Source organism: Drosophila subobscura, chromosome O (genome assembly GCF_008121235.1).
Source record: "Drosophila subobscura isolate 14011-0131.10 chromosome O, UCBerk_Dsub_1.0, whole genome shotgun sequence".
Lineage (NCBI taxonomy): Eukaryota > Metazoa > Arthropoda > Insecta > Diptera > Drosophilidae > Drosophila > Drosophila subobscura.
The window spans coordinates 29,573,774-29,598,307 of record NC_048533.1 but is presented as its reverse complement, the minus strand read 5'-3'; the positions used below and the strand labels follow the sequence as shown (position 1 = coordinate 29,598,307).

Sequence of the window (24,534 nt, the reverse complement as noted above, 5' to 3'; positions counted from 1 at the left end):
ACTTTTCGATTTAAATTACATGAGGCACCGAATGACCGACCGACCGACATGACCGACGACCTCCATGCTGGTCTTCTGTGGCCTTCGGCTATGGTTTAAAATAACATTTTGTTAGTAAATATATTCTTATTTATGCTGCATAATTATTAACAATTGGTATTATTATTTATATCATTATCCTTCGGGTTTCTTTCTCTGCTCTGCTTTGCTTTTTGCTTCATGGGTAAGCTCTTTAGATGTACGAAATATTAATGGAGTCCTGTATTATAGCCCCCCGTATCTGTTAGCGCGTATCATTAAAATTCTCGTTAGTCTGATATAAATAGAGATATTTGTTGTTGTGGATTTGTTAATTGTTCAATAATATACCTAGCTACAGGAGTTGTACGGTTATGCGTATCATTATTGTTTATATTTATAGTATTATTCGTCCCTTTCCTTTTATTTCGTTCTGTTCGTGTTCTTTTTGCATTTCGTATACAAAAAAAAAGCCTCAAAAAGTTCACAAAAAGTGTTCAACTTTGTTCCATTTGCTTTTTTGTAGCTGTGTGTATCCATGTGAATGAATGAATGAGTTTATGGGTGTGCGGGTGTGTGTGTGTGTGTAGTTGTTATAACCATAATGCAATTTGAACTCTTGCTCATAACAATATACATATATGTAGGTAGTAATAGTTTTTATTACATACATAAATAGGTATACAATTTATATATCGGAAGCTATTTAAAATGGCACTGCAGTAATTTTTGTTTATATTCCTATATAAGGTGGGAAAATCAATTAGTTGGGTCGCCCCACCACCAGCCCTGAGGATACAACCCTTATCTAGGGGTATCTCGCTGGCCGGTGGCGACGACCCCGTACTAAATATTCTTCTAAATCCGCTTCACATTCTTCCTGCTATAACAACAGTTTACATACATACATAAGTATACGGATTCAAACGCACAGATTCGTATTCGTATTCGTGTTCCTTCTTCTTCAAGTATTATTAAAATATATTCATATTGTATGTGGTATTTGATTATTGCATTAAAAGCTTAGTATTCCGTTCTGAATTCTGAATATTTCGGTATTATATATACTCGTATTCCTTTCTTTTCTCTTCTTTGCTTTTGTGTATATATATAATATACTCGTATATAGTAGGTTGTATAATAGTCTTATTAAAAACCGTTCTTATTGCGTTCTTATCCTTATCGCCTATGCTTATGGCCTAACTGTAACACATTTGCCGAGCAAATTCCATGTGCTACTGTTTAAAATTCAATTTGCAAAGTTCTTGCTTTTATGTTCCCCCAAAATGTGTCTCACATGTTCGCTTGTGTGGTTTGTTTGTTGTCTTGTGTGAATTTTTGAATACCAGATGATCAATCATCAGTCGGTAATACGATAGTAAAAATATCCGCTGTATATATAAGGGCATCGATTAGTATAGAGAGCTGTAGTTTTAGTATATGTATGTATAGTACGGTATATGTATGTAGGTTACAGTATACAGTTAATGCGTGTGTATGTTTGTGTTTGTGTGTGTGTGTAGAGATATCGGCATAAGAGTAGAGATTTTCCTCCCATCGGATTTTCGGATTCTTTCACCTTGAGTTTAAAAATAAGTTTTTTACTCTTTCTTTTTATAGTGTTCTCGTAGAAGGAGTCTTAGAGTAATGGGGTGTATAGTAGATAAGCGGATGACTTGTGTCTGTAAAATATATGTATGTATATATATGTATATTTATATATATATCTGTACTATATAGTATTTGTTGCATTGGTAATTAAGATTTTATTGTTGTCTAATTTCGCTTTGCATAAACTCCTTAATTACTTTTTACTTTTACTTTGCTAAAATTTAATATTATCGGTTTTGCGTGGGAAGCGTTCGATTTTGGTTCCTTTACATTTCGTTTAAATATTAATTTGTCTTTTTTCTTGTTTTTCTTGTGTGTGTTTTATTGATACATAAAGATTCTTCCTTTTCTTTTACTTTTGAAAATAAAATGTCTTCTTTTTTAAATTAGATGAAAAGCCAGTGCGGAAAAGTTTAAAATGTTTGTAGACTAAATTTAAAAATCTCGTTTTTTTTTTGTTTTTTTCGTTTTTGTTTTTGTTTTGGTAGTTTAGCTTGTAAAAGCGTTAAAAACTTTAAAGTAAAACTGATTTAACATACGATCGATCGAGATTGAGTGCGCCAATTGCCATCTGGCCGAAAAAGCCTTAAAATGTTCCATTAAAAGTTGTTCGCCGTCGCCTTTGTTCGTCCTTGGTGAGTAAAAAGTATCGTAAATGTAGGTAGATATTTAAAATTGTTTCACGAATATGTATGCAAGTGTTCGAGTTTCGAGTGTGTGTGATTGTTGAGAGTATTTTTTTGTATGTTGTATCTGAAAATTCAAAGCTTGAGCTAAAACACTTTGCATCCAATAGTTGAATGGGTATGTAAGAATAAAAAAGAGGCTAAAAAATGTAATTTAAAAAGAATCCATCCATCCAATGAGCGAGGGGAAACTACTGACTGTAGCCGCCCCTCAAGGTAAGTCTTATAATTATTAATAATTCAGCTAAAGCACCATTTTATCTTTACAGTTTGTCTAGCTTAAATATTACAGGGTATTTGTGATTCATTCAACTTTCAGATTTAAAATATATCCTATAAACCATCCTTCATTTTAATACTCATACTGTTCATATATATATGTATGTATATATAGCTATATGTATGTCTGTATCTTGTATATAGTTTAAGGTTAATTCCAGCGAAATGTTCAACTCTTTTTCTGTCCACCGCAACCCCTGATATCCTGATTTATAAACTATTCGTATGATCTAACTCTAGGTGTAGGTATAGGTATAGGCTTTTGGTATAGGTATAGGATGTACATATGTAGAATATACTTGCATTGCATCGTAGTACAATAGAATGTAAACTGCATTTAAAAGTAGTCAATAAGCTTTTGTTTTGATTTGTGGTTGGCATTAAAGCGATTTAAGTGGGTGATTTGCTTGGGATTAGCTCCTTAATCCATTCTTAGTCCTTAATCATTCCTTAACCTTATCTAAGGCATTACACGTTATGTATATGGGTATGTTTGTGTGTGTGTGTGTGTGTGTGTATACTGTATATAGATAGGTATTTATTTATGGGGTAATTGGTTAGTAAGAATGCATTTGACTAGCATTCATTGCGTTCTCTATTTTTTGGGTTTATTGCTCTTATACACTCTTTGGCTTGCATCGGGACCGACCACTGTGGTTGGCGGGGGATCCCTAAAGGCAAAGGAAACTAAGATTTTTGTAGGTAGAGGCGCTACAACAGAAACCGTTACACTAAGAGGCATCCATGGTTACCCTAGACCCGCATTCCATTCTCCATACTCATACAATTCTTTCTCCTCGACATCCTCGTATTTGTTAATTAAAAATTGCTTATCTCTGCAAATTGATACATTAAAAACTAAACAAATTTAACTATTCTGCAGCGCAGCAATCGCTCAACATTCGCCTTTTTTGGTATTGTTAATATTATAATTATTTTGTTTCCTTTTTTAATTTGTTTTTCTACCATAAAATCCCTGTAGGTTCTTCTTAATGCGTGTCTTGTCGTATCGTATCGTATCGTGTGTGGAGTGTATGGTGTCTTTAAATAATGCTAAAATCAATTAATGCCTAAAATAGAGTTAAGAGAGTGTAGAGCATGCTTTTGTTAAAATTCGACACAGCATCCGCTGACAGATGTCAGCCAGGAGTACAGTCACCAGTCGCCAGTGTTTTAAACCAGCATTTAGATTTTCGTTCAGTTTGTTTTGTCTTGGTAAAGTAATTTGATTGTTTTTATGCTTAAATTCGTTTGAATTTAACTTTTGATATTATGACTAGTAAGTTTCTTTCTTTTCGGCTATCGGCGATTCTTAAGAGTAACAATCTGCTGGGAAAAGCTTGGAAGAGGTTAGTAGTGTTGGTTAAGCTTCGAATAAGTGTGTGCTAAATGAAAAGTAGGAAATTTAATGAGTAAGAAAAAGCAATATGTTTCTTTTAGATTTGTGAATATGTGCGTTTTTGTGAGTTGATCTTTATGCATTTTTCTAATAGAAGTGTACAAAAAATGAATTAAATTAAAGCATTGTTATTTAACAATATGTATGTAAAGATTAGTGCGTGTTTCGTGGCTACATACGTTGTGTGTGTATAGGTATATGGATAATAAGTGGTTAAAGCACTGGAGATCCTTTCTCAAAATACATGAAAAAATATGTAAGACATAGATATAATATGCTTATAGCGCCATGACATGGGGCGCTCTAAAACTGTAACAGCCAAAAAAGCCAAAAGCATAATAACGATAAAGTTTCCTTAAAAAAAAGTTCAACAATCAATCAGGCATCGCGAGTAAATGTTTAACAAAGAGTTTGCGTGTTTCGTGTTTGTGCTTAAAACTAATCGAAAATAACAAAAAGAAAACTGAACATTGAAAATCTCGTAAATCAAATAAACTCAAAAATGTAACAAAAATTCAATAAATGACAGAAATAGGGGTAGAGGGTAGGCAAAAGGTAAATGAATTACAATTTTTAAAAAGCTCTCCTAAAAATTGAAATTCCCTGATAGATAAACGTTCAACGGACAGTCCATAGATGTACCTAAATATATAGAATATATGTATGGGGCTTGGCTACGTAAAAAGAAACCACATAAAATTCCTCAATACTAGCGCAAAAAAAATATAAACAACAAAAAATAGATTCTCCAATCTCGCGGGCAAGGGTGAGAAGCTAATCCTGATTCTCGATCCAGCTTCCGCGCTCTCTCTTTCTCTCGTAAGCTTAAAATTACACAATAACAAAATAAGGAATAGATTTAGAACAGCTTTCTTAGCCAAAAAGTAACAATTATAGTGATGGGGTTCGTTTGATGGTTGATGGGTAAATGAAATCGTTAATTTCATCGCTCCAGCATCGAAGCTGCATCCAAATGCTGTTTGATATGTAAGCATGATTATCAAAGAAATAGTACAAAAAGTAGTAGTAGAGTGTGTGTCTGTGTCTTTGTCTTTGTTAAAGGGGTGTTTGGGTGTTCGAAGAAAGGGACACTAAGGGGCCTTAAAGAGGGAATTCAACGAGTATACTCAAATACTTCAAACCGTTGCTCTATATATATGTACCTATAGATATACACATCAATAAAACTCTGTGTCTGTGTCGTTCACAATGATAATGTGGGGGCCATATTGTCCGGAAGTGCATGCTCTTCGCATTGTCTCTAGATCGCCTGGTGCTGCTGCTGCTGCTGGAGCTGCTGCTGCTGAAAGTTGTACAATGAAGTGGCCGTGGCATTGGCAGCGGCTCCAGCATTGCCCAGCAGCCCATAGCCTCCTCCTCCTCCGGACTGCGAGTGCGACTGATGAAGATTGCCATGATGATTAATCTGGTGTGGCTTCTGCAGCTGATGCTGCTGGTGGCTGTGATGGCTCTGGTTGTGGTGCTGCTGCTGTTGATTGTGGTGGTGGTGCTGCTGTTGCTGCTGCATCTTGTGCTCCCCATTGCTGTTGCTGTGATTGGAGGAAGCCAGCGATACCGTCGACGAGGCGGGGCCAATGCCCACCAGAGCCTGCGACTTGGAGTTGCGCGTCAAGGGCTTGTGATTCTTCACAATGTCACAGCTGTGCTGCCATTGCCAGCAACTGCGGCAAAAGTAGCTGCAAAAAGGGATTCATTTTACCGTGATGCAGAATACAATCTCCGAATGAAGCACTCACCGGAAACAGGACAGCTCCCGACAATAGTAGGGGCCATGCTGCACGCCGCATATCGAGCACAGGGCATCCTCCAAGTACGGATCCACCTGCACCTTCTTGGTAAACTTCGTGGTGCGTATCTCGATGAAGGCGGCCGAAACGGCCTTCATGTACGAGCGAAAGTTGCTGAAAGTCACGCGTCCTGACCCAATCGGGTACTTGTACTTGTCCGTGTCTATGCCTGCGTATAGAACCCCATCGAAGAGATCGTCCATGATTTTTCCCAAGCCCTCGGCCGTCAGTTTTCCATGCAAAGCGCCCACAAAGACGGTCTTTGTGGGGTCCAACTTCTGGGAGCTAGATCGTACAAAGTTGGAGTCGGCAATGATCCAGGGAATGACCTCAACCTGCGAAACAGAAGATGAAGAGGGGGCATTCCACAAGTGTCTGTGTCCACTTACATCCTTGGACTTGATGCGACGCGATGAGATCTTAAAGTAGTAGTTGCTGCCACTGTGTGCATCATCCATTTGGACCACGCAGGCCGACAGCAGGGCCTTCACCTGTTTGTCCGACTCGAAGATAATGTAGACATAGCCCTTGGGCTGTGCAGCCTGCTGCTCTTTGCCCGGCCATTCCACTCTGCAGAAAACACACACAAATTAAGAGTCATTCGATGGTGAATGGATGAAACTTACTTGATGGAACCGAATGGCTTGAATATCTGAATAAGCGACTGCTCACTGATGTCCCAGGGTATGCCGCCTAGGAAGACTTTCGGCGAATAGTTGAGCATCCGGTGCGAGCGTGGCGGCAGCTGTCCGCTCCAGGTGCAGGTGGCATCGCACAGGGCCGCGGAGCTCCTGTGGAACTTGGCCACTCGATCCAGATGCACATCGTTGTTGACGCCGACGCCGTCCCCCGTGAGGTTCGGCCCGAACCCATTCGTCGTTCCGCCGAGATTCGTCAGACTACTGGCTGCACTGGTCGTGGCGGGCATATTGCCGGCATAGCTCTGAAGCAACTGATTGAGTAGCGGCATCTGTTGAGTCTGGGCCTGCAGCAGCTTTAGGGTGTTGATGCGCTGCAGATTCTGCAGCTTCGCCAGTTCCATGTCCACGCTGGCAAAGTTATCCAGGCCGCACTGGTTGAGGTCTCCGTTCAGGTCAAAGTTGTGCTGCCCTCCGTTGCCGGACAGCTGTTGCTCGTAGTTCCTGTTGAGGTTTGCGTACTGCTGCTGCAGCTGCTGCTGGACCTGCTGCTGCTGGTGAAGTTGCTGCTGCTGCTGCTGCTGGTGTTGCTGCTGCATGGATGCCAGACGGCTGCTATTTACAGACAGCAGATTCTGAAATAACAAAACAAAGTTAGAACAGATTCGACTCCACTTAGACTGGTGAAACCGACAATCATGTCCAGTAGATTTGGTTCATTGAACGACTGGTTGCTGATCTGGCTCTCGGGCGTGTTGGAGCGCGTGGAGGCATTTTGCAGGCTCAGTCCCAGGCCGCTGCTGGAGAAGCCCTGCGGCTCCTGACGCTGCTGCTGATAGAGCATGTTGATCGAGTCCATTGACAGGCCATTGCCGCTGGAGGAATTGCTGCTGTCGCTGCATTGTTGAGCAAGGAGAGAAAATCTCAAAGTTAGTTTCGGGCTTTATTCCAGAAGAGAGTATATTGTAGAAGGCGGGTGCAGTTGTGGTGCAGTGCCGCTTACGTGTATAGCATTACCTGACCAAAGGTGAACTGTGAAAGGAGCGATTGTAAATAGATGAAGGCGTACTTGGCGATAAAGGTGCAGAGCAATCGAAGCTGATGTTTGTTCTTTGGAAAGCCTTAAGTGGGTTACTTTGTGCAACATTTTCAAACTATTGTTTAATTGTTTTTGTTTTTCGCCAATTCCAATCAACCATTCAGACATATAAAAAAGATAAAGAATATGTAAATCAAATAAATTAAAAAACGACGAAAGGAAACACGATGATAGAGTCAACGGTCAAACGGTAAATAGTAAACAGTAAAAGGTTAAACGGTTATCTTCGTCTCACACAACGAAGCAGAAGAATACCCTTGCAACAGAGATACCATACACCATCCAGAATCCATTTAATACCAATGTAACGCTGTTACCAAAAACAACATAATAGTGTGCGGACTCACACATGCAAGCGCATTCTTTTCTAAGCTCTCGTATGTAAGCGACCGAAGCCGAGCTCGGCTTTCGTCGCTCATCGCTCATCATCTTGCTTGCAGGCTGCCATTCGATGTAGCATTGTTCCCCATCTAACTATTACATTGCCTTTGCTGTTATGATGTAGAAATTTCCCATAAGCAGACGGACAACACCTACCAATTTATAGCCATATTTACGGCAACAATGTGATGCTCTCTGCAAGGGTATTTTAGACATAGACGAACACACAGAGGGGACAAAGAGCTCTAGTTATAGGGGGACACATACAGAGATAGTGAGAGAGAGAGAGGAATATATAGATATATTTATAAAGAGTGGGAGAGACAGACACAGTTGGGGAGAGGGGGGGGATACAATATGTAGATACAAGCAAAAAAGTTACTAGAAATCGGTGCAAATTGAGTGCAATTATTAGAAAGAGGGTTCGGGCTACCGAGCCTCCCAAAGAGAGAGGGAGAGAGAATACTAGCAGCAAAAGTTCAGGCATCAATCGAATCGATTGGATTAGATTCGAATGGAAACGGATAAACTTTAGCCAAAGACTCACCTGAAAGTAGTCGAAATTGGACTTGGTGGTGCCTGGCGAGGCCGAGGATTGTGTGGAGCTGGGCGTCAGGGGGGAGTATACAGCCGCATTGGCCGACAGTTGAACACCAACGCGTACGCCCACGCCCACACTATCGCCAGAGGCGGCGGCAACGGCACCAGTAGCGACGGCATTTAAACGATTCGATGTGCCACTGCTGATGCCGTTGTCTCCGTTGCTCTGGCTCTGGCTCAGATTCTGATTCTGTTTCTGATTACTGGCTTGGGCTGTGGCCAATCCTCCTCCGTCTGCGGCTCCAGCTCCGGTTCCTGTTCCTGCAACCAATCCCATGCCAGCTCCAGCTCCCACTACCACTCCGGTTGCACTTCCTGCTGCCGCTCCTCCTCCTCCTCCAGTTGTGGTGCTGCCGCACAGTCCCAGCAGATCGCTGATTGTGATGGGATCTGGAAAGAAAAGAGAGGGTCGAGAATGTACATAGATGCAGATGCAGAGGCAGAGGCAGAGGCAGTGTATGGTCAACAATTATCTACAATGTTTGCGCAGGCCCTCGATAAATCAAAAACTATTGCCTCCTCAAGCACTTTGCAAATATTCAAAAACTGCTAATAAATTAGGCGTAAATATGTGTTGGCTCTCCTTCGATGGCTCGCTCGATGACTCGCTCGATGCTTGGTTCTGGGTTCTGTCCATTCATTTTTGCCATTTTGGCAGGACACCCGAAACTTACTGCAGTCCTTGCTATTTGTGTTGCTGCTGTCGTGGCCTTTGGAAGCCAAGTTCTGGTCTCCATCCCCGACAGCCATCATGCCAAGGTTCTCCTCAATGATGATGTTTTTGTTGCCTTCAGTATTTCTGCTGCCTTCGCTGCTGCTGCGGCTACTGCTGCTGCTGTTGCTGTTACTGCTGAGGATGTCACAGTCCCCGGAACTGCCGCTGCTACTGCTGTTGCTGGGGCTGTCTCTGGGGAAGCCTGCCTCCTCACTGCTTGGTATACAATCTCCAACATCATCCACGAACTCCGACTCAAACGAGCGGTGGTCCAGCGTGGGAGCCTTCGATGGTTCCAGCCTGATGAACAGCTCCTTGATGCCCCCCATGTCTGCGACTGCTTGACGCGAACGTGTACCGATCTCCAAGTCGCGATCTGATATGTGTGTAGCACGACACGTATGTGTGTTTGTGTACAAGAGAACAATTTTGTGGACTTTATATTTAAAATTTGTAGATGGCTACTTTTAAATTTATTTTCTGCAATTTCGCCGTATTGCTGGAGTTACTGGAAGACGGTAATTTGTAACCGAAATGTGAATTTGAAAGATGGAAAACGACTTGAAAAACATACAAATAATATTCTTAACAACGATATTAACGATAAACTAAATAAATGTAGAAAATGTTTTGTGTGTGCCGGCTTCTAAAAGTAAAAAACGATTACAAAAGTACACATCGGATTGACTAGACCTGTTTGGCTGACAGGAAACCGAAAGTTATACATATATTCCCATATACTATATAAATGCAAAATAGAAACTCTCCTTTCAACATAACCATGTTCTACTCGTAAGAGTATGGAAATTCATAGCAATGTACGCTGCAACAGGCAGGGAAATTATCTCTTTGGAATTTCGCTCTTCCCACTGTGGAAATTAGTTTACTATTTGGAAATCACACTGAAAATCCCAGAAATATATATGTATGTAACATGTAATTAAATAAAAATGCCTTGTCTTACCGTTGATGAATGATATCAGTCCATCGTCGGTGCTGCGTCTGCCCAGCAGATCGTGGGTCTGTAGCTGCTGCTGCTTCTGTTGCTGCTGTTTCTGGTGGTGTTGCAGTTGCAGCTGCTGCTGCTGTTGATGCTGCTGTTGTTGGTGGTGTTCGAGCAAAGAGTTGATCGTCGAGTGCTTCTGCAGCAGGTCCGCGGAGGAGGCTCCGCTCAAGGCCCGCATGTTGCCACTGCCACTAGTTCCAGAAGAGCAGTCGGGTGTGTCGTACTGGAGGGAGAAAGGAGCATTGAGAAGTGTGAGAGGCAGAGGCAATAGAAGGATGACAACGGAGCAAGAGATTTCTCAACTGTAATTGTAATAAAAACGGGCGCCAGTTGAAGAAACTTTTATTGTCTCTGTCGAGGCGTCGTCCTTGTGTGTGGGAGTGGTGGTGGCGGTGCAGGTGCACACAACAGAAAGTGCCTCAGTGGCAGCCTTCCTGCTCCTGCTCCTGCTGCTGCTGCCGCTGCTGCAACTAATGAATCGTTTATCTTTCACATTTCTTGCCACATGCCAGGGCCAGAGCCAGAGCCAGTGCCACAACGAGAAGCATGCCGATGCGGATGCAACAACGTAGAAAGTTGGCAAGGCAACCGCAGGAGGAGAGCCACAAGACAGACAGAAGAGGGGACGGACAAAGGACAGACAGCATCGAAAGCTGAGTGCTGGCCCCCTGGTCCTCCTGCTCCTCGACAGAAGAGCACCTCTCGAGCGCCTGGGTGCAATTAAAAGCGCATCAAGTGTCAGTGGAGCACACTTAAAAATGCCAAATTAGTGCAAATATTGTTATCAGGCACTCGCCAAACAATTTAGCGCAAAATGGCGTACAACTCATTACCGACCCAGGACCGAGGACCAAGGACCGAGGGGGATTAAAGCGGCAAACGGAACACGGAATCGAAGGAAAAGCGAGGCACGAGCAGCAGAATCCTGATGAATGCCAGCCAGGATGAGCGGACAAAGTGCGGAATGGGGAGAGTGGGGGGTAAAAGCCAAGCTAAGTCAAGTCAAGGAAGGCATGGCAACAAGTAACCATAATGGTAAACCATTAGCAGGAGGGACAGGGAGGTATGAATGAAGGAAAAGGAGTACACTCCTGCTCCAGTCACCCATCTCAAAGGGTTCCGGCGATAACTAACAGCTGGAGGATTACGGTGTGCCGCAAGGGGGTGTTTGTCGAAGATGCTGGCTTGAGGATTGGTACGCCCATAGATTGATGGCAACCAGAGAATATCAAATCATGCGTACAAGTTACTGGAATAATACTACTGGAATGTAGCGCTTTGTGTTGTTGAACTACCAGACAGATTCACACAGGGAATAAATCATAATTTAATTAACTTTTTTCATTCTGTTCTTTCACTCTCCGGAGAGTGGAAATGAAGCGATTCTCCGATTAAAGATCTCTCCCGCCCGCTCCTTCTGGCAGGCCAAAACTTGTTCTTGTGTGGCAAGTTCTGAATGAGGAGGAAACCAAAGGAGGAGGAGCTGGGACATGCGGCGGGCGGCTGGCGGTTGGCGGCTGGCGATGGCTTCCTCCTTAGTTTTTGTCAAGTTGTCACAACTACTACGTTAAGTACAAAACTTGCCATGGATTTAAAAATTGAATGACAACTTGATGAAGGTACGTGGCAAAGTCGGAAATGGCACGAACATCCATCGCACACCACACGCACGGCAATCATCCGCCTCCTACACACACACACACACACACACATCCATGCAACATCCACACGCATGCCACACTTCCTCTCCGTTGTGGGTGTGGCAGAGGGAGTAGCTACACTGCCGGACAACTCTCTCTCTCTCCCCCTTTCCCGCACTTTCTTTCACTTTTTGAAAGGCGGCAGGCATTGTGGCCTGTTGACACATACATATGCCACACACAGAACGCGTGTGTGTGTGGGTGAATGGGCGTAGGATTTCAGACTTTGTTTCCAGCCGACATACGTCACATCCTCCCACACAGACACAGGACACTGCCACACAGATAGTGCCAAAGCACACTTGCAACTTGTGGCAGGCGATAAAAAACAAAAAAAAAAAAAAAACCAAAGGGAAGCAGAGACTAGAAGCGGCGTCAATGAATGCAAATTACAAATAGTCTTGAAGCTATTTTGCGATGCCGAGGCCGCGCGTCCCACATCCGCATTCCCATCCGTGTCCGCATCCGCATCTGACGTACAAAAGACGTCCAAGATGCTAAAAGCTTTCGCTGACGGAAATGCCAGCCAAAAAGAGTCTGAAGAAATGAATGAAGTCACGAAGTTCGGATGCTCTTTTGGGCAGAGATTCTCTTTGGCTCTGAAGTGGGGCTAAATGGGCAATCGTTTTGGGAGTCCAATAATGAATTTGAGCTAATTGATTAATACAGATTTTGAGACTATTCTTTGCAGACTCGGAAAACTGAAACTGGTGGTTTAAAAAAATAAATTTACTTGAACATAAACTTCCCTTTGACATTTGATTCCCATGTACATACGTACGTATGCAGAGTAACCCAAGTACCTTTTGAGGAGATTTCTTCACAAAAAAAAGAAACATCTCCATTTAGCAGCAAGCACCCTTTCCCCCTTGCCACTGCATACCACGCTGCTCTACTATTTTTCCACAGACACCAGCGCCGAATAAAAGAAGGCCCATAAACAACGAAATTGAATACGACAAAAAATCTTAACCACCCGTTGACGCATAGATAACACCCTTGGCCTATTGACTGCGGCCATGGCTGGGCTAGGCAATGGAGGGAGAACCACAAGCTTCCATCTCCTCCGAATATGTCCTGTTCTTCATGGGGCATCCACTCCATACTCCCCACCCTACCCTGGACAGCACTCTGCAACCCCTTTTCCAACCCCATTGGTCGTCGCACTATCGAGAGACTCTGACTGTGACTTCTGCTTCTCCTGCTGCTGCTGCTACTTCTACTACTGCATCAGCATCAGCGTCTCGTCTTCCGTCTTTTGTCGTCGAGGATTTACAAAATTTGATTCAATGGCATTACTCCTCGTTGCTGCTGCTCTCCATCTCCATTCCTATCCCTGGCACATGCTCTATCCTTTGCCTGCCATTCCATGGCCTGCCAGCTGATTGCTACATGAAGATATTCCGAATCTCTTGCTCTCTTTCTCTGTCACTGGATGCCGACCAGTCCCAGTCCCAGTCCCTGTTCCTGACCAAGTATCCAAGGATCCACCACCACCCATAACTCAGTACTTATTTATCCAATGTCCATTTGACTTTGGCTTTTGTGCATTTGCTTGTCGACGGGCAAGGCATGACCGGACCCCTGCTCCTACTCAATGGATGGCCATTTTCTTTGCCCTTTTCTTGCCTTTTCTACAATTTTTTTTGGCAAGCGATTTGCCTGAAGATTCTCATGTCCTACCTCACAAACACAAGCATGATATGTGTCCCAGGAAGGCGAGCAGAGGGGCTGGCCCCGCTGGCCTCTGGAAAATTACAAGTTTCTGCTTTCAAAAGTCATACAAATTATGATGTTTGCCTCGCTTGCAACACTTATTAGATACGAGCACGAGTACGAGCATGTTGCCACATTGCCACTGGCCACTGCCACACACTGCTTCTGGGCACTCTGCCTTTGGTCCTGCGTCCGGCTGCTTCTGGTCATGGCCCAAAGGGTTTCGGCATTAAAATTTGATGGCATGTAGTGATAAGCGTTCAATAACGATGTTGTCCTTGTCGTTGCTGGCCCCTTCCCCCCTCCCCGCCGCCAGTTTGGGGACTGCATTCCCACTGTGGCACTCGATTCGATTGGGGTTCCTCCTCCCCGTCCCTTCCCCTACCCACAGAGCGAGAGGTTAATGCACAGTTGTAATTTTTTATGGCCGATTACATGTTGCCAAGGAAGCAGCAGGACGGACAGCAGTGGAGTGCAGGCAGCTGTGTGTGTGTGTGTGTGTGTGGTTGTGGTGCCCCATAAAGGATGAGAGTTATGGCCGAATGCATTTGAATTTGCCAGCGGTAATAGAGTGTTTGCATATTACTACGTGTCCCAAAGATGGGGCGATCACAGCGGTGTTTAAATCCCTCTGCAAAGAAGGGGCACATTCGCTCGAAAAAGTTATGGATATTTAATCCTTCAACTTGGGAAATTTACGAGTAATTGCCAGGGAATTCGACTCTGACTCTAGAATGCGTTATTCTTATAATGGGATTTCCTTCTGATCAGATGCACACATCGAATTCCAACTGAGAATATGTTAATCTTTATTGCAGAACAAACTCAGAAATTATGAACGGTTTTGGGAGAATATTCCCTGATTTTATAATCTATTTTGCTTTCTTTTAGTCAATCAAACAGGTCTTAAGATGAGAGTTTTCTTTGGGATCTACTTGGGCACAAAGAGAGACTCCTTTGAAGTATATTTTTCTTGCAAGAATCTGTTGTGTGACTCGTGGAAGAAAAAAGGAGACGCATTTAATGTTTTGTAAATTAAAAAACGAATTGAACTTTGTCCACAGCGAATGGTAGGCAGGCAGGCAGAGAGGACTGTGGCTGTGACTGTGGCTGTGGCCGTGGGCGACAGTGGATTCGATTCGATAAGATGCAAATGCCTGCAGGGCACAGGCATGCTGGTTACTGGCTGTGGGTGTGGCTATATTGTCGGAACTGGGGTCTGGTCTGCTCTAGTCTAATGCAGTGGCACGTAATTGCTGCTGCGCCTACGAGTGGAGTGTATGCAACACACTGAGGAGAGGTGCAGAAGGAGGTGGCTCCATCTGCTGTAAGTTTCTCATGCTCTTCTCCTTCCAGTTGTGCTCCTTCTGTCTGCTGTGTTCTGTTTTGCTGTGCATTTCATTAAATGCCAATGTCTGGGCAAATTAAATTGAGTTGCATGCTGCATGGCTGTATGTCTGTTCGAATGCTGAACGCTGAATGTTGAATGTCATTTCATCAGCGCACAAGTTGATTTCTGCTTTGACACCATGTGTCGCTCCCAATACAGATACATATACATATGTATGTATGTAGATACAGATATACATAGGGATGTATAGGGATATGGACTGTAATATGTCCTTCTATTTTGCAAGTGCATTTCTGTGCGTATTGTTATGTCCAATATGTGTGTATGAAAACAAGACATTAATGCCGTTTCTGGATCAAAACTCAACTATCAGCAAAGTGCAAAAGGAGAAGATGGCACAGAGACATCTTCGGGAGGAGGTGGCGGCTCTCTCTCCTCCAGCCAGATTCCCTTTTGCCGCACCATCCATTTAATAATAACAATATCGTAATTCAGGCAAGTCACTGACAGGAGCAGCAGCAGCAGCAGCAGGAGGAGTAGCAGCGTTTACATGGGGCGTAGACCGTGGCATCCTACTACCACCAACAATCTGCTGCATGCCACTCCTGGCTCCTCCTGGTGCTGTGCTGCTGCCTGCTGCCTCCTCTGCTAGGGACAAACAAACGATGAGAAGCGTAGCGACATTTCAGTTTCAACGGCAACATTTCCGATTCTCAGGGCTTTTGTTGCTGCTGCTGTTATTGTTTCTCCCTTCAGAGAGAGAGCCAGGGACAGAAAGGGAGAGAGAGATAGGAGTCTCCAGGGGCACCAGAAAGAGGGGTGTACCAGCAGCAGGAGAGAGGGCCAAGCAGCCGTCAACAGGCATTCAATATGCGAAGAGTGCGAGGGGGCGAAAGGGAGTGCCGGGGAGTACGAGTGCTAAGTGGAAATAAAACACGCGCTTTTTCCGCACTGTATTATCTCTGGTTTTGGATCTCTCGGATCCTCTCATGCCACACCCCATCCGCCCTGCTCCTCCCCCCTGTTCGCACCACGGAACGCAGCGTATGATGCACATTTTTTTAGGCAGCGAAAAGGCACAACTTTTTGTTGCAGGCCTATTCTGGAAAAGAGAAACAAAACCAAGTGAAACTGCTGTCAAAGGACTCGAATGTGCGATGCTCTGGTGGGCCAAGGAAAAGGTAGGAAGGAAAAGCCATGATAGAGATCCTCGAATCAGGTTTAAGGAAAAGTCAGAAACTGTCAAAGTGTTGGACACGAAACGTTTATGGAGAACCGCTTTAATGAATGCCAGCGATATGCAGAGATCTGTGTTAGTGCTACAATGCTGCAAAGTATGCTACACTTTAAGGCGTAAGGCAGGAATGAAAACGGATCAGAGGGGATAAGCAAAAATCTCAGATTAGGCAGAGGATAAGATAGATTTAATCGTAATTCATAAATTATGAATTAGCTCAAATGCTATTTTCATCTAATTATTGTAAGATTACTTAATATTTTGTACCTGAATGGAAAGAAATCGGGTTTATTGGTTATTTCTCTTAAATATTTTATTTCTGAAAATTCTTTCAGTTCCCAAGAACGCATCTCCCGTAGCTGATCTCCAAATTTAGGCTGCAACTTTCCCGCAAGTCACAAATCCCACACTCAATGCATCTACCCCTGATCCCTGGATGGAATACAGAGGAGCATCCACAGTGTGGAGCAGGCACTCTCTCCGACTGACTGTGGGGCTCATGCCGTACAGAACATATAAAAAAGGAGAGGCTGGTATAAAAAAAAGAACACAAGAGGCGACTCCAACAGGGTGCTGGCCTTTTGTGGTTGTCTTTTGTAGTTGTTTCTGTTTCCCCTTCCACCACGCTGCCTGCGCTCTCCTCTTATTTTCTTTTGCCGCATTTTTGTGCGCTTTTAATGATAACGCAACAGCATTGTATATGTAGATGCCTCGACACCGTGTACCATCCTGCTGCTGCTGCTGTTGCTGTTGCTGCTCTTCCTCTCTCATCATTCGCTGAACCACAGGAGCAAGCGGAGCGACTGGAGCAGGAGGAGACCTGCTGCCACGCATGCCACACAGTCAATGCATTAAATGCTAGTTGAGTGTAGAGTGTGCCACGCCGACTACAACTATACGACGACGTCTGGCCAAGTAAATTCAATTGAATTTTTCACTCGTTTTCTCTGTTTTCTGTTTTTCCGTTGTGTTTTTTTCCGCTCTTCCATTTTCCTTTTTGTTATTTTTTAAATGCCAGAGGCTCATGTTGCACTGGGGCTACGCCCTAATACGGCGGCACCCCACGCACTCATCCTGCAACCTGCAACCAACAACCAGCAACCAGCTCATTCCCCCTCCAGGCAGTGCAGTCCTGTCCCTCATTTCTGATATTTCCTTATAGTTATTTGTGTTGTTGGGCGGCGAGTATTATCCCTCGGGCGGCGGGCGTGTGATTTGCTTGGTATCGACATTTTAATGATGTGCCTCGGGGCCCCGTGGGCCGCCGACGATGCCGCCGCATTGTTGAATCGTTGGATTCTTGGATGGTTGCAAGACGACGACCGACGCCTTGTACTTTTGGCATTTGCGCGAAATGTCGAGACATTCCAATAGAGAAAGAGATGGCGATGGGATGGTGGTGCCCCAGCTGCTGCTGTTGGACACATCCTAAGCTGTCAGCCAGCCAGCAAGAGGCAGAGTCGCAGAGGCACTCGGCAGACACCCCCGCGGCATATACTTAAGGATACATAACCAACTGTAAATGCCGTCCAGCATTTGTGTCCTGCAGCAGTCCTTCTACCCACCAAAACACAATGATATTTCCTTCATTCATCTTCAGCTTCAGAGCTTCGTCTCCCCTCAGTGGCCGTCCGTTTCTCCGTCCTTCCACCATTCATCTGTTCCGTGTTCTGGGGGCTCTCTTCTGTATTCGATTTGAATAATGCCAATGATTTGCCTCTTGACTGTTGAAAATCAAATTTCAGATGGCTATTAGCAGCCTTCCAATTGCACAAGAGTCGCGTCCTTTCTTATTTTATGGGTTTTTATTTGGTTTTGGCTCAAGCTAACATTAGTGGATTTTTATTGGGTTTTGTGTATTGTGTACTGATACGTTGCAGATGCTTTTAGGCATCTTTTGGTTAATGACAATGACTCAATGACAGTTCCCCCGAAAACATAGACGATCCAAGACTGACAGCGCACATTGCCCGTGCTGGTTTCCAACCAAAACATTCTCGCCACTTGCCGGACGAGGATGCAAAGGAAGAAAACATTTGGATCTTTCCGAATGTCAACTGATGACATTACCAGACGCTGTGTACCATTTGATGCGAAACAAAGTGTTGCAGACCTGTAATCTGAGTGGCAATGATCTCAAATCTCTCACAACTAAGGAACAAAACACAAAACGATCAGCTTGGCCTATCGAAGATTAATAAATGCATAAATACTTACAACTATGTGTAAAAATTGAGCTCCATTTTAATCATTTCGGTGTACGTGTGCGTCGAGTCCCAACTATTTGGCTATTGATAATTTTGACAAACATATTCAGGCACATGGGATTACCCTTTGATACAGATTCTAGAATTGTCTGCCAGTATGTACTGAAATACGAATACAAATGCGAATTTCCTATTCTACAGACACAGGGCTGACCATTAAATGAGGGTCAAAAGATAACTGTAACGAGTAAATGTGCCCCTAAAATATATCTTACTGCCTGTGTACTCGTCTTGTATTCTTTTTTTTGTTTAGCTACAAAACAACTTGAAGACCCATCCCGAAAATGACCCAACACTGAACTCTAACCCAAAGTTCTGATTGAGTGCAATCCTTGGAAGTCCAAACGGAGGAATACGATAAAAGAGAACGGAATATGAAACGATGTCACAGCAGGGTGTATTTTTGTGGGGGGGTCGTCGTATGCAGAGCAGGACATGCAGGACGTACAGGACACATGTCGCAACACACATCCCACAGCGCATCGAAATGACAAATAAAATGCTCAACATTTTTCTTATGACCGACAAATTTTCCGCTTTGCCACCAGATTCCCATACCCGTTCCCCCCACAGAAAGACAGACACCATTATTTATAGGCATTTTAAACAGCGGGGGAATGGAAATGATTGCAACAAAAAAAAGAAATGTGTAAATAATACAGATATATATCTCTATATAAAATAGAGGGAGGGAAGGATAGGGGATAGAGGGAGAAGCGCTTTAAGCTGTGGGCCGGGTAGGGCAGGAAGTAGACGCATTTTAGACATTACCGAGTACCAGGAGCGTATAAATATGGATGGATGTAAACCCAATACCCACTCCTCATTTACCCCCCCTCAAGAGGATAGACGCCTGCTTACACGACGAAATTGACATTTTGCATTTAGTTATTCAGTTCCTGTGTCTATTTTGATTTTTTACATCTTTTATTTTTGCCTTCGCTTCGCTTTTGCATTTTTTGTTGCCATCTGCCACACAATAAAATGAGTAGAAAAATTGCATAATAACCCCTTTGAAATCGTCGGATTATCCTTAAATATTTGTGTAAACATTGTAACAAATGCGCAGCGCCATTGTCATGGATGCTGGATGATGGGATGGCACAACAGTGCAAACCGAACAGCCCATACCCCATTCTGCCTTGGATCCTTGGATACCCTACCCTCCCCTTCCAAGTGGTGCTGGAATGGTGGAAGGTTCTTCTTCCATCGTCAAATGCCTGAATGATGAGCAATAGACGATGGGCCCGGCCCAGGCATGTCACAGTCGACAATGAGGCAACTTTCAGCCCATCTGCCCTGACAGACAGGCAAGACTCGGAGATGAGACGAAAGACATGGAAGGAGGCGGGAGGACGTGGCAAGGATACAAACGGAGAGACGCCGACGCATGCAACAATGGTTGGAAGTGCCCCAGCCATCAGATGTAGATGGAGCAGCCTGGGAGCGGAGCCGTCTTAAAAAACCTGTCACACATATTGACAGTCGCTTTAGTATCGTTTAAATCTAGTCGAGGGTCGTTGGTGGTTGTTGTTTGTGGGGAGGATGCGTGGGGTTACCATGTGGTGCGTTCCTCGAGTCAAGTGTGTGGCGCATACATTTATTGTAATGATTACGGGCAAATGAAGACATGTGTGCGCCGTGTCCCTCATTGGAGGCTTCACTGGAGGCGAAGGGCAACCACCGGATCTGACATAATTTTGATTTGAATTTATTTCCGACTGGAATATAATTAACTTGTTGAAGGATAAATACATGCCAATCACGGTAATACATAATACCAATGCGCTTCGTTTCCAAAGATATGTATGGCTGTCAGGAGTTACGTTCTTTTATTTCCATTTCCCTTTGTAAGGTTTCCTTTCTCTTCCCACATTTTGAATACTATCTGAAATAGACCACTTTTTCATCTCAAAAGAGAGACAGTCTCCACTTTTTTCTGTCCTAAAGTAATGCCAATTGGATACTGTAATCTTCTTAAGACAAGGAAACTTCAACCAGAAGGGAAAAATCGCAGAAAAGACAAAAAACAAGAGACACGCAATCCTTTTGAGAAATATTATTATATAGCCATAGGACATTTCCAGAATATGATAAGTTTTCATCTTTCATTCGATAGGATAAGTAGTGGAAGCCGTGCATAGAAGCAGTAGTATGATTGGCATGGCTGCGTTTCCATTTCCGCTGTTTTTCTTCTGGCCTTTACACACTCTCTCTCTCTGTCTATCTTCGTGAGTGAGTGAGCGAGGAAGTGTATTAATCGAATCAGGGCTCATTTAAGTGAATTAAAAAACATATAAAGGCAGCGGAAATTAAATCACGCAACTATTTTGCGCAACAAAGAGTACAATTAAACGGCTTCTCCCGCCCTGCAATAGTCTGTGTGTACTCCAAGGACCAAGGACGAAGCGAAAGCGCTGCAGTAGAGTAGTCAGTGGCTGTCTGCTGTTGGAGGAACAAAACTCCACAAGTTTAATCGAATTTAACTACTCATAATGTGCAACAGACAACGACCACGTCCCCACTCCCCTAGTGAATAGGCTTTCGGAGCTGGTTGGCAAGAGTGCAATCTCACAAGTCCTTTTTGTACGTACAAGTTGGGCACTAATCTTATTAGGATCATCCAGCAGGCAGGCGGGCAGCCACTCATACACACCACCAAAAATCCCAATTGTATAGGTGAGATAAGCCCCAAAGCACAACACAGCGCCAGTCCGTCCCAGACCAGACCACAGCTGATGAACAGTTAGTCTCTCTCTGTCTGTCGCAATCTCTCTCTCTCTATCCCTATCCCTCTCTTTGGTTCGACTCCAATTCCGACTCCGAAGTCACGAATCGTACGTGAGCGTTTCAATTACCACCCGTAAAGGAGGAGTGCGAATGGGTTTTATTATTATTTACATACCTGTTGCAGCAGGGGCATTGTTTTGAATAAAAATTCCAATTTCCACACTTGTGTTCGTGTCCGCTCGTGTTCGGGTGGGTTCGTCTACTCTGCTGCAGAGGCTTCAGCTTGGGCTTCGGCTTTTGGCTGCCGGATGGCACTGACAAAGCGGCAAAAACAGATGTCACCACTTCCGTGCCTGCTCTGTGCTCTCTCTCCTTCTTTTCCGGCTCCTCCACTCCTCCTTTTTGGGGCCCAACTCGAGTCCAGGCCGCAAGCAAGCCAGCCGACGGCGTTTCCTTTTCTAGCTTCAACTATTTTTTCACACTCTCGCGCAATCCGCTCTCCCAATCACTGCCTAAATGCGCTCTCAATTGCTCAATTGTTGGAGCTGCGCAGGCAAAGCTTCGGTTGGATTCCGACTCTTTGGGGTTGGATTTGGTTGGGTTCGACCGCCTCAGGCAACGTTGGGCTCGACTTGGGGCACTCTTGACTCTGCTGGGGCCAGACACTGAAGACGGAAGACACGCAGGACACACACAAGACAGTAGACAGCTGGCAGATGTGCCCGGTTTCAGCAGAAGCAAAAGCAGCAGCAGCCAACAGTCATCGATTCATTATGCCTTCTCGTCAATAGATGCAAATTTCCAATTGCTGGCGAAGAGTAGTGCTGAAAGAACACAGTACACAGTATAAGAAAATGTATTTTACATAATCTGGAATAAGTAATGGGGAGTTTAGTCTTGCTCTTCCTATTGTTGAATGGTAAATGATATCACAGGGGCGGGAATTCCCATTATGTTCACAATTCATTGATCATGGGCGGAAGTGGCGTATACACTTTCATCACTACACTAATCCCTTAAATTCCCCTTTGTAGTTACCGTTAACCCAGTCATCGCTCGTCGCTTATCTTAAAACGTTTTCTCTGATGCAAATCACTCGAGTAAAAAGCACACGCGGACGCTCCCTGCCTCCTCTCCAAACTAAAACGGGGACCCACTTGAGCGTTAAATGCCGTTAATCGATCAAGGCGTAACCCATGCCCATGGCCACAACATAACTGTAATTAACCAATTTAAAAGTGCTTTGAAGCGCGAGGGAGAGAGTGTTGAGAGTGAAGCTTTAGCCCTTTCATAATTCTGTCCTTTCTCTGTCATTATATTCCAATTCCTTTTTATAGCTCCAATAAGAACAACTATCAAGTGGCCGGAAAGGGCCTAAAAGGGAGCGACGCCTCCTACGAGTGCGAACGAGTGTAATCCTTTTGGCTAGGAACCGGAAGCTGTTGAGCGAACCTATTATTAGAGCCATAAATCAGCATGAAATGAGCAGAAAGCCGCACTGACTGCCACGGGCACACAATGAGCGGCGAGCGCCATTCTTGGAGTTTGAGCCTAGTCTTGCCATGCCCTGCCCTACTCTCTCCATCTCGCTCTTCCTCACTCTCTCTCTCACTCGTCTCTGTGCGTACGTACACATAGTAGGGGCGCTCATAATGGGCAGAGTAGAGTGTGTAGTAGGAATAAGTGATAGCAACAGTAGTATTTTCTGTGGTTGTTGTTGTTGCTGCTGTTCTATTGCGGCGGCTGCTGCTTTCGGCACTGGGCAGAGGAGAGAGATGACGTGAGCAATGTAAGGCGTTTGATGGTCAAACGAAACAACAGTAAAAAAAACACGCACAATGAAAGGAGAGCACAACTAAAACGTACAGCAAAAGAAACACCGTTTTTTCATACAATCTATGCACACACAAGCACACATTTTAACTGTTCTTTTGCGAAATTTACAACAATTTGTTGTGCCGGCTTTCAATGCATTTGATTTCGCTTTTGGTGTGCTACCAATACACATGCTACATACCCAGCGTAAAGACTCCGTTCCCAGTGTTAAGGCTGCCACGCGCCGCGTGCATAAAATTTGTGGAAATTTAATTTCAATTTTGCATCGAGTCTGCTGCCCTTCTGTCGTCGTCGTCCTCCTCCATGCGTGGTGCCAAGCACATTGCACACACACACACTACACACTCGCGAAACCGTTACTCTGCCACTACTACTACACTTCAGCTTTGCACGCCTTTCGCTACTACGCTACTTTGTTGCGTTGTTGTTGTTGTTCGAAGTGTAGTTTTTGCCGTCTTTTTACACTCGCTTCAAAATACACACACCGACTCCCCCATCCACATTTCTGGCACTGAACAATTATTTGGATTATTAAATCTGCCGAGCTGACAATGAACGATGGAAGAAGGGGAAGAAGTTTTAGTAATCTGCCGCCGCCTTTGGCAAAAAGCTTCCTTGTCGGCTGTTCTTGTCGGCTGTTCCGTTTTCTTCGCTCCGAACTAAACCTTTCAAAATACACTACACTACACACACCAACTCCACCATCCACAGTCACTTACGTTAAATAAATGTCATTCGAACGTTAGTACATATCAACAATGTATTTTATTTTTATATTATTGAATTAATAAATATATTATTATTTTACTGAGTTAATATATATGTTATAATATTTATTTAGGTGACTGATTTGTTATAACTTGAACCTTACTTTATTATATTTCAAAATATTTATTTTATATTACCATAAGTTCCAACTGGAAGTTCGCACAAACCGAATTTGTAGGCAGTTGTAGGGGGTTCTTCCCAATTGGTATTGCTCATTTTTGTTCAGAACCTAACGGAGCAATGAGAAATGAGCAGTGTGACGTCGGAGTTGTCGATAAAATATACAGTCTGACCGTCTGAAATGTACCGAAATATACCTTTTGATTGTTTAAAATATACCGTAAATATGTCGAAGTAAGTCGTTTTTTACGATTTTGATTTTCTGTTTTATTTTACTAGCCAGCTTTGACTCTCAGACCTGAACCTATAATTTTATATAATTAGTGAATTCATTTTTCACAAGATTGCCTGCTTTTCAGTACCCGCACTTATTGTAAAGTTTACAAAATAAGGTTTAATCCAAAAAGGTGAAAAACTAAAAGCATAAAACGTAAGTGGAAATGGAGTGTTACGTCATTCGACCACTTGTTGAATGTCAACTTGTCATTTGAATACCCTATTTAAAGCATTTAATTTTAAAATTCTGTTCTCCAAGCCTCTTTTAATCACTAAAAAAAACAATTTATCTT

At 43.7% G+C, this 24,534-nt stretch overlaps 1 protein-coding gene and 2 long non-coding RNA genes across 5 annotated transcripts; all 3 read right to left on the bottom strand.

The window, feature by feature from the left end:
* Nucleotides 1-686: 686 nt before the first annotated feature.
* LOC117897861 lies at nucleotides 687-3,387 on the bottom strand. The gene is made up of 2 exons (XR_004649113.1): nucleotides 2,894-3,387; nucleotides 687-2,830 (listed from the first exon to the last, which is right to left on the bottom strand). It is a non-coding gene; the product is annotated as an uncharacterized LOC117897861 (long non-coding RNA).
* Nucleotides 3,388-5,094: 1,707 nt separating this feature from the next.
* LOC117897850 lies at nucleotides 5,095-24,062 on the bottom strand. 3 transcript variants are annotated; one of them, XM_034806920.1, is made up of 10 exons: nucleotides 23,983-24,062; nucleotides 21,417-22,065; nucleotides 10,199-10,463; nucleotides 8,467-8,909; nucleotides 7,457-7,593; nucleotides 7,134-7,335; nucleotides 6,428-7,074; nucleotides 6,191-6,371; nucleotides 5,751-6,136; nucleotides 5,095-5,690 (listed from the first exon to the last, which is right to left on the bottom strand). In XM_034806920.1, exons 2-10 carry the CDS (start codon nucleotides 21,432-21,434, stop codon nucleotides 5,255-5,257), a joined length of 2,715 nt encoding a protein of 904 aa, XP_034662811.1. In that variant the 5' UTR covers nucleotides 21,435-22,065; nucleotides 23,983-24,062; the 3' UTR covers nucleotides 5,095-5,254. The 3 variants fall into 3 exon arrangements, with proteins under 3 accessions (XP_034662811.1, XP_034662810.1, XP_034662809.1); XM_034806919.1 differs by lacking the exon at nucleotides 23,983-24,062 and adding an exon at nucleotides 23,259-23,680; XM_034806918.1 differs by lacking the exons at nucleotides 10,199-10,463; nucleotides 21,417-22,065; nucleotides 23,983-24,062 and adding an exon at nucleotides 9,194-9,606.
* LOC117897860 lies at nucleotides 18,031-18,583 on the bottom strand. Its single transcript, XR_004649112.1, has 2 exons — nucleotides 18,462-18,583; nucleotides 18,031-18,395 (listed from the first exon to the last, which is right to left on the bottom strand). It is a non-coding gene; the product is annotated as an uncharacterized LOC117897860 (long non-coding RNA).
* Nucleotides 24,063-24,534: the final 472 nt, after the last annotated feature.

Excerpts from the sequence above, each read along its gene's own strand:
- LOC117897850 (XM_034806918.1), bottom strand. The coding sequence starts at position 9,563 with ATGGGGGGCATCAAGGAGCTGTTCATCAGGCTGGAACCATCGAAGGCT. Across the intron at positions 7,336-7,456 it reads CACAGTTCACCTTTGGTCAG|CGACAGCAGCAATTCCTCCA; the intron begins GTAATGCTATAC and ends TCAACAATGCAG. Across the intron at positions 6,372-6,427 it reads AAGCCATTCGGTTCCATCAA|AGTGGAATGGCCGGGCAAAG; the intron begins GTAAGTTTCATC and ends TGTTTTCTGCAG.